Source organism: Triticum dicoccoides, chromosome 7A, assembly GCF_002162155.2.
Source record: "Triticum dicoccoides isolate Atlit2015 ecotype Zavitan chromosome 7A, WEW_v2.0, whole genome shotgun sequence".
In the NCBI taxonomy this organism is placed as follows: Eukaryota; Viridiplantae; Streptophyta; class Magnoliopsida; order Poales; family Poaceae; genus Triticum; species Triticum dicoccoides.
The window spans coordinates 82,760,347-82,770,490 of NC_041392.1; the positions used below are offsets into that span (position 1 = coordinate 82,760,347).

At 45.6% G+C, this 10,144-nt stretch overlaps 1 protein-coding gene across 1 annotated transcript; it reads right to left on the minus strand.

Moving 5' to 3' along the window:
* Nucleotides 1-273: 273 nt before the first annotated feature.
* On the minus strand, nucleotides 274-5,232 carry LOC119327988 (U-box domain-containing protein 70-like). The gene is made up of 8 exons (XM_037601036.1): nucleotides 4,818-5,232; nucleotides 3,830-3,915; nucleotides 3,271-3,494; nucleotides 3,133-3,199; nucleotides 2,602-2,721; nucleotides 1,828-2,352; nucleotides 923-1,669; nucleotides 274-757 (listed from the first exon to the last, which is right to left on the minus strand). The coding sequence occupies exons 1-8, from the start codon at nucleotides 5,029-5,031 to the stop codon at nucleotides 563-565; spliced, it is 2,178 nt and encodes a 725-aa protein (XP_037456933.1). The 5' UTR covers nucleotides 5,032-5,232; the 3' UTR covers nucleotides 274-562.
* Nucleotides 5,233-10,144: the final 4,912 nt, after the last annotated feature.

The following is a 10,144-nucleotide window of genomic DNA, read 5'->3' on the forward strand; positions in this document are numbered from 1 at the left end:
GGTGTCCAAAAGCAAGAAAACACCGCCAAGCATTTCTACAAATGAGAGCACCACTGCCTATCATTGTGCTCCAATGTGTGCAAGCTTCATACTTACTGATGTGCACCTGTAATAAGTGCAGTACTAAACCCCTGCATAATCTTAACACATCTACATTAATATTTGCCTACATACTACTGTAATCGTTGAGCTACTCCATGCAATCCCTGTACACGTACTGATTAATGAAGCACGCATCAGGGATGACTGCATAAATGTCATGGCACATGTATGGATTGAAATGGATAGTTCAGAGTTGATCCAATTGTTAAGAAACGTGACTCCATAGCATGTGTTGAGTACTTGTACACTAGCTGTAAGCTTAGCTTGGCCAGATTTAACAGTAGTATTACAAGAATATAAAGTACTCCAGTGATCACTACTTCCGGTATGGCATAGCTAGCTCGTTTTCTTGGCAGAGTTTTTCATAGGCATCGCCCAGGGTTTAAGGTTTTGGGAACACGCATCGACACGCCATGGTGGTACTCGGGGCGGTAGCAACAAAAGCTTGCAGCCAGAAAGATCATTGCAGAAGCGTGCTGTGCTGTTGGAGCCATTCCTGAATGGCAGAACGGAGACTGATATTGGGGATGACCTTCCGGTGTTGAAGTGGTTTGTTGGTCATCGGCGATCTGTTATTATTTTGAAGCCATTTCCGGATTAAATCACCTTCATAGGTGAATCCATCTTCTGCGAAGTGAGGATCCTTCATGATTTCCTGAAATGTTGACAACAGATGATTAGTCACAAGATAAGAGAGCTACTAATATCACACGAGTGCCTAGAAATAGACGAAACAAAAGACACATTCGAGTCATTCAGTGTTGTCATCTATTTATGTGCTCCTGAATAGGGAAAAAACATAGAGTTCCTTTCTACTCACATGAGATATAGCACAAGTGAAGTGTGACGGTATGATGCTTTCATCTCTCACCGAACTCGAAAATGAAGGTGAAGGTAACATTGCACCATCCCTCATGTTCTCAACCGCTGTCCAGAGCTGGCCTGAAAGAACAGGACGAGACCAGCTGCTTTGCTCAGTGCAAATGAGAGCAAGGTCTGCTAACTGTTGGATGTGCCCAACAGGCCAGTCACCGGCCGAGGAATCAACTATAGAGTTTAGGTCACCTTGCTGCATCGCATCCTCCACAATCTTCTTTATACCGACAGGTGGCTTTCCAGTTAACAGACGCAAGACTACCATTCCAAAAGAATAAACATCAGAGTGAGGTGTCATCTTCTGAGTGGCAAGACATTCTGGGTCCTTGTATGTAGGGTCATCCACGGGATGCTTGGTGCTTTTGCTGTTGGACTGGATTGGCAGATGAGAAATGCCAAAATCACTAAGCTTACTGACAAAGTTAGCATCAAGGAAAATGTTGGCAGGCTGAAGATCACCATGAACAATTGGGTCAGGTTTGTTCTCATGCAGAAAGATCAAAGCTGAACATATCTCTGCAATAATACGGATGCGAATCTGCCAGGTCAGAGTTTGCCTCTTATCCTCACATGAAAGAAAATCTTCAAGGCTACCATTTGGCAAGGACTCATAGACAAGCATCGATGACTCTTTGCATGCTCCTAGAAGAGTTGCAAGGTTGGGGTGTCTCACTCTGCTATGGATAGCAACCTGCAAAATAAATACAAAATCAATTATTTACAACTAGTCGTTCTGGAAACACTAATTTATTCAAGTTCCAGCTTTCACTGAAAAGAAGCAAGACATCACCAACTTTTTCTAGCATGACATAGGCAAAATAAACTTCAGAGCGAGTTCAGTAGAACTACCTCTTGTTTAAACTGTGAGCGTCCTTGACCATCGTGTCTCAGCACCTTTATTGCAACTTTCATGTTCCGGAGGACACCTCGGTACACAGAGGCAACCCCACATTCTCTGAACTTCATTGAAGTACTGAAATTTTCTGTTGCACGTTCTAGTTCAGCTAATGAAAACACGCAGGGCATCGCCGTACTTCTCCGGCGTAACTTTTCTACCTCTTTGAGTGCAGTATCTCGTTCCTTTAGCAAGACGTCATGCTTGGACTGAAGCTGATTATACCGCTCTTTGGATTCAGTGAGCTGATGTTGCAGATTCAAACTATGCTCATTTACCTTCTGAAGTTCCTCACTATGGAACTTTTTCGATTCCAAAAGCTGATTTTGAGCATGTTCATTATCCTTATTAGCTTTCTGTAGCTGATTAGCAACCTCATCCTGTCGAGCTTTGACTTGTTGCAACTCTTGTTGTATTTTGGACAGATGCTCCTCAGTTTCTTTCTGTCGTTGCACCTGGTTTGCCTCGGATGTCCTAGCCTGCAGAATTCACACACTTGCATTCATATTTATCTGTGATAGATGGCTTGATTAATGTGGTTTCATTTGGCATAAATAGCATCGAGTCCAGATAAGTTGTAGTAGTAAGAATGGTTTAATCTAGAGAGTGCACGCATAACCCATAGGGCTAATTTGCAAGTGCGGCCCTCCAGTTTAGATAAGATAGCTTTTTTGAAAAATAAATGCTTATCATTTATAATTTTTTAGGATATCATGATATGAACTTACTGTTTGTTCAGATTCAATCCGCCTCAAGCGCTCATCAGAAGCTTCTTTCTTGAATACTGCAACTTCTTCCATGTACTTTTTAAGTTCATTAGACAAACAAATGTCTGAATGCCAATCTCTCTGTTAGGATCAGTGAGAGCAAATAATTAGTGACTTAGGGTAATAAAACTCAACCAGATTGTTTGGAAGGGTAAAGTTTAACTACTAATTAGCAGGTTTTCATTGAGTTGTGCTTCATGTACACCATAAGTGGTACTCCCTCCGTCCGGAAATACTTGTCATCAAAATGAATAAAAAATGATGTATCTAGATGTATTTTAGTTCTAGATACATCCTTTTTTGTCCATTTTTATGACAAGTATTTTCGGACGGAGGGAGTACTTCTAAAGTTTAACTACTAATTAGAAGGTTTTCAGTACAGTTTCTTTGTTTCCTGTTGCACAAGGATTACCACAGATACGGTGAACCATGCATGCAAGAAATGTGTGTGGAAAAATTAAACAGAAACAACTAATGATGGAAGAGACTAACCAAAATGTCTTCTAAATCCTCAGGCCCAACGTCACCACCTTTAGACCTCTCAATGCATGTCTTACATCTGGGCCAACAAAAACAAACGTCAGTCCATGTTATAATGTGAAGAAGGCAAACAGAGGACTGGAAAGCTACCTCTTAAAGCCATCAATTACAATAGTACTATTTGGATCACACTTCAAACCCTCTATGTATGTTGCCATAGCACTTTCATAATTCTGCATCAGTGCTTGAACCTTCGCTTTACACACGTAACCCATCAGATAAGTAGGATCCAGCTCAATACATTTTTTTGCATCTTCCAGACCTTCGGGAAGAGCTCCCAGAAAGATGTAACACTGAGCTCTGTTTCTGAAAACCTGGATGTCCAATCATAAAAGTAGCACTATCATCATAGTAAGTATTATAGTAATCGGGGTGCCAAGATAAAACGGTGCCCCCCGGAGCATGCCATACAGCTAACAGTGTACTAAAACAAATAAGTCAGATCATGGATAATATATGCTATGTGACAGAAAATTTAGTAATCAGAGATACAGCTAACTTGAATGGAGAAACAAATTTAACCAATGTATTATACAAAGTATGACAGCTGACAGAAGTGTTGTGACAGAATAATAACAGATAAAACAGCTCATAGAAGTTGCCTTCTGACTTTATATAAGATATAATCGCTCTAAAGCAAAATTCTTACTGCGGGTTCATTCGGATTCTTTTCCAGAGCTTCGGTATAGTGAGCTGCTGCTTCCTGATATCTTCTGTTGTAGAAGAGTTCATTGCCTGCAACATGCATACTGGTGTCACTTGAGTCGTGTACATTCAGATTCCAGAAGCTGCAATTCTACATCACAACAGCATGCACCACTCAATGGAAGTGAATGTATCATGCTTGAAGAAAGGAAATACGTTGCTAGCAGCCTGTGTCCCGCGGTATTATCGATCCACGGCGTGGTTTTTGAAACAAAGCATGGCAAGTATTGCAGCCCATCCATTGCATGATTTGCAAAGTTATAAGCCATATTCCTCCTATGGTATTTCCTATACAGGCACAAGAAGTACTGCATACAACATAAAGTGCTCACATAATATATCTTTAACCTACTGCCACTTCCTCACACATAAGGCGTTTTTTTCAATTCGATTCCAAATGTAGGCCTTTGTACACTCCCAACGCAAATTTTCTCATGTCGTCCCAGTTCAGCCCCTAATTAGTTTCCTCGACAATTGACCCATAATAGCTCTAGTATTTACTGACTTCTTGCAGTTGGGAGGAAACAGAAAAAGTGTTTGAAATTGGTGAATGGATATACTGGTATTTTACCAACAGCAACCTTAAAATCTTGCGCCCAACTCTAAAAGGGGCCTACATATTCGATGGAACGAAGTACTTATCTCTTTTTGCAGGTTATTAAAACCCTGAAATTCACAAGAACGTCAACACTCAGTACAATCCACAGAGAAATTCCCTAACACTTCGTTTGGATCCATAGAACTGAATTCGATTGAGTCAATTGCACTCAGATCCGAGTAATCTAGCAGGATTTGTGCGCGATCCTATATGATTTCATTCTCAACTTTTTTCAAACACACACACACACACACAGACTGATACAGAGAGAGAGAGAGAGAGAGAGAGAGAGAGAGAGAGAGAGAGGAGTGGTCCATGAGGGGGCCGAACGAACCTTGCTCCCAGGAACGGCGGTAGTCGGCCTCCTCGGCGTCGAGCCGCTCCTGCTCCTCCCTCTTCCTCCTGGCGCTCTCCGTCTCGCGCCGCTTGCCCTTGGCGCGCGCCCGCGCGGCCACCTTGTTCTCTCGGCGGAGCTCCCTGCCACTGTCCGCCCCCTCGCCGGCGCCGCCGCAATCCCTCAGGGGTCGGGGCGAGTGCACGCTGAACATGTCGCCGCGGCGAGGATGGACTGGACTAGAGGATCGGCGTCGGGGAAGTGCCTCGATGCTGCCGGCGGCCGGCCTACTCGCCTCCTCGACTGGGCGGACGGCGGTGCTACTAGAGTACAAGTGGAATGGCGCACCAGCTTTTGAATTTCAGATTGCCCCTCGTGACTCTGCTGCCACAGGAGGAGAGGAGTACTAGTACTCCGGAGTCCGGAAGCTCTAGCCCTCGGTGGGAAGCCAAAGTCCAAAGACGAAGACGTGTGCATGCAAAGCGTAGTTAGAGCATCTTGCCTTCCCGAGGCAGAGGCACCCTTCCAAGAGCAAGGACCAGCCAGTGATTCGCTGATGGAGAGTGGAGTCACCAGCTAGACTGGGAAGAGCAGCAGCGGCAGCGCTAGCGGTAAATTTAAATTTGGCTCGCCAACTGCCATCCGCTAGCCACCCAGCACATTTAATTTGGCTTGATGCACCTCCCGGTTCCTATTCGCTCTACCTCCACCTCAAATCGACCCTGCTCCGGCGAGGCGCTGGCGCGTGCGCACGGTGGACAGAGCCCCACACCATTTTTTTTTTGCATCGACATGATACGTACCTCGCGTGTGTCACCTTTACGCAGGATTTTCTCAAATCACGTAGCTGCGTGATTTTTTTCCTCTTGTCGCGCCCCATCCTTGATTACACGCATCCCATGTATGTATGCATGCACGTGTGTGCTTATCCATTCACCATATAGGATTTGTAGATGCATCATGAAACTAATTCTCATACTCCACCTCGCAACAAATTGCCAACAATTGTTTAACCAACCTTCGTATAGTTTAACCAAACTTATACACTATTAAAAAAACATGAACATCTACAATACTTCCTCCATTTTTGTATATAAGGCCACAAACCCATATTACAGGTATCAATGCAAAAGTTAATGTCTTTTAAGTCAAATGTTGCAAGTCAGCTTGTCTCCTTGTTTGTCGTGTAAATTAATATGTATTCTTCTCTTTCATGCACACCAAGCCAATGCTCCCACTCCCGCATGTATGTAAGGGATAATTAATTTCCTCCTTTGCTAGTACTACGAGGCAAACACCATTAATATTGCATCGATTACTGTTAGTGGCCTTGTAATCTGCAAATTGTAATTTTAATAGTGGCCTTGTATATAAAAATGAAGGGAGTAGTAAAGATATGCACTACTCCTTGAATTGGTCGTACAAGCCAATGAATAACAATGAGGTCATTTGACGGATGTCGGGAGACAACATGCTCTCGAACGGAGTTTTCTAGCCTTCTCGTACACTCTACGTTGAACATGGTATTTTTTAGGAATTATTGAAATGACCCTAACTTGGTAGGCATACATGCCGGATTTGAAGAAAAAATATTTAAAATTACAATTTAAATAAGTACTTAAAACTAATTTTTAAGTATTTAACATAACTAATAAATACAAAGCTATAAATTTGAAAACATTAAATGTTTTATAAAAGCATTTAATAAACATTTGAAGGAAAAGACAATTTAAAATAGTTAATATGATGTTATTTTGGTATTTCAAACAATATTTTAAATTTTTGAACATGTTTCAAAAAGAACAACAAATTTCAAAAAGGAGAAAACTGAACTAACACAAAAAAGAAAATAAATGCAAAAATAGAAAAGAAAAACTTAGGCCTTTGGCCCAACTAGGGGACGACATCAGTCCGTTGGGCCTTGGGCGCCTGTTGGACCTGCCGAACTTCTACTTTTCATTGCAAGCAATACTTGCGATAAATTGATTGATCCAATTCAAACAAAGACCACTAACTTTTTTTAAAGGTCCAGCAATTGCTGGCATTTTAATTGATCATAGCAGAAAGCAGTGGGAAAACAACAATGGTGGTGTAGATCCTAAGATCAAAATGGTGGGTTTGCCACACACGACAAACCCTAGATCAGAAAGGTGTATGTTTCATGGTGGTTCCCCGAAGGGGCTCTCGATGCAAGTTGCTCCTGTTATCCTCCATAGCTCGATGTTGTCTTGTTTCGCTTGACGATGCTTCTCATGCACGGCAGGTGCTGTCGGAAGGTGCAGTGGTTCCGCTCTTGCCAGATTTCCCAGCATGCCAACAGGAGGATTGTTCGTGCCCCCTTTCGCCAATGGGGGGCCGGTTCCTCCAGGGTGCTCTGGATGATCGTGGTGGTGTTCCTCCTTTGGGGAGAGCGCGGAGCAGCCGCGCCATTGCCCGAGCTCGGCCCAAACCCTCCTGGACTTCGGGACAGGTGGCGCAAGGGCTCCAAGCTCTTGACGCAAAGCTGACAGAAATAGGCGTTTGACCATCCGCGTAGCTGTAGTCTGTCGTTGCACCATAGCCGATCTTGGAGCAGCAACCAGGCAAAGATCTTGATCTTTCAGGCGCCCAAGCTTTCCAGACGTCCCAACCGCCAAACCCCCAGCCGCCTGAGCCCCTCCCCTTCCCCTCCCAGATCCGGACACTCCCTCGGAACCCTAGCCAGCCGCACGCGACCCCATGGCGACGCCGAGCTCGCCGCCCTCGGCTGTCGCGCCCGCACGGTCCTCCTCGCGCAAGCGCTCGGCCTCCGACCACTAACTTCTGGTAGTACAATGTCTATGCAGAAAGGAACTTCCTAAAAGTGTGGTGTCAAAAACGCTCTTATATTATGGGACGGAGGGAGTATAACATTACATAGGCTGCAAAACCAGTTTATGCGTGCAACGATCACAAGACAGAGCAGCACAACGGTTTATTAAAGTGCAGTTGCTGATGACAATCATAGCGAGGTGAGCAACATAAATCTGAGAACATCGGCGGGACAAAATACGCCTCCTGATGAGGCTTAGCATAACAGCAGAGTTCTGAGAACCATATAATATTGTAGGAGCAATATTCTCCAACGAGATCACAAAAGTCGCTGATGTGCACTACTGACAGATAAAGCAGCATATAATTAACGACGCATAACAAAGGATCGATGGCACGAGACAATCTCTCATGGCCGGCTTCAAGGCATTTCCTTGTAGTCCCCGGGAAGCTCGTAGCCGCAGACCGGGCACAGACGGTTAACGCTGAGTCGCTGAGCACCCTGAAATGCACCGCTGATGGAAGGCGTGGGCGCATGGCAGCGCCCTCAGCCTGTCCTCCTCCTCGAAGTCATCGTGGCAGACATGGCAGTACCCCTCCCTCGTGTCGCCCGCCCTCGGGGTGGCCAGGAGCGAGATCGCGCTACTGGCCGCGGGGACGAGCTCGCGCGCCTGGAGGTCCAGAAGCCCGGCGAGCCCGGCCTCGTACTCCTCCATCATTATCCTGCGAGCGTTTTCCTGATCGGCACGAGGTCTGGGGCTGAGGCTTGCCCGCTTGTTTTCCCGTAGATGATGATCACGATGGACGCCGCCGCTTGGTGGCTCCATTTGCTGGGGTGGAGTGGAGGTGGGGACGAACAGAGATTGCGGCGATTTGTAGATCAGACAAGTCGACTGGGGATTGATGAGGGTAGAGGGAACGCGCGGGGATATATATAGGCGGGCGGGTGAGATCCGTCTCCGAGTTCGACACAGACACGAATCCAAGGAAGAGGCGAGATCTGCTCGGAGTTGGTACGGCTACCGGCGGAGATCCTCTGACGTACATCAATCTACTGCCGGACGTCCTTCCCGTTGGAGAGCACAAGTAGCCGCAGATGAACGGCAATCAACATAGCCCGGCCCGCAGTGCAACGCTGGAGGAGGAATGCAGTAGCTGCAGCAGGAGCCAGCCAGAGCCTGAAGTGAAGTTTCAGTTTTAGAAACTGAATCTGTAAACCGCTGAAGGAGGCAAGCAGTAGCTGAGCAGCAAGAGCCTGAAGTGGAGTTTCAGTTTTAGAAACTGAATTTGTATTTGTGAGGAATATAGAACTCAGATTTATCTGAGATTGTAAATTTATGTTACCAATTTAAGAGCAGGTCATTTATGCTTGTCAAAATGTGAGCACAATACTCATTGATGATCTGGGTTGTGTACCAAGGTGCGAGGTCCTACTATCTTTAAAATTTCCACCGAGAAACTAGGTTTTCCTAGATCGTTTGTTGAAGTGGTTAAGGGAGGGATGGAGCGGGGGCAGGGAGGGCAGCGGCAATGCCGTCCACCACCCGAGAAGAAGCCTGCTCCTCAAGATGGGAAAACTGCGGCCCCACCGGCCAGAGGTGCGATGGCAGGTGCTGCCAAGCCAGGGCAGCAACCTCCCAAGCAGGCGACGCGTGGGATCCAGCAGCAGCAAGTAGCCGATGCAACAGTCCCAGCTCCACCTCCTCCTGCTGCTATAGTCCAAGCGCTGGATCCAAGGTACAAGGACATGACCTGCTTTAACTATAGTTGGCCGGGGCACTATGTGGGGAACTGCATTGAGCCAAAGAAATGTTTTATCTGCGCGGGAGGTCATAATGTCAACAACTGCGCTGCCTGGGCAAAGCCACACCCTACAGCGACATACTTTGGTAGCGCAGCGGCTGGCCTGGGTTTTTACCATATTGATGTTCCTACTACGTCAGAGCTAAGTTGGCTTAACTACAAGAATTGTGCAGTTCTCAAAGTGGTTAAGGGTGAGGTTTCTGCCTCGGAGTTGCTGATTCAGCTCAATGGGATTTTTTGCAAGAATAAAGAGTGTCCTTGGCAGATTAGGGACTTGGGAGAGAAGAAATTCTTGCTGAGATTTCCACCTTGGAAGAATGTTGAAGACCTGATTGAGTTTCCTGCATTTGAGCTCCCAATTGATGGTGTTTCTGTCAAGATCTGTGAATGGGTGGGAATGTTAGATGAATTTGGAGGACTTACTGAGGCCTGGGTTCAAATTGAGGGGATTCCTCCCAAGTGATGTGCTTGGAAGGTGTTTGCCCAGATTACAGCTCGCTTTGGGATCCTGGTAGATGTGGACTGGAATGGTATATTTAAGAGTTTCTATGAGAATATCAGAGTGAAAGTGGCTTGTAGAGACCCCAGGAAAATTCCTTTTGAGAGATTAGTGGAAATGAAAAGGAAGTTATACATTCTGTTCTTCACTGTTGAAGGGTTTGAACAACTGGGGGAGGACTCTGATGGAGATGATCTAGACCCAGATGTGGACAATATGGAGAAAGAGGATGAAG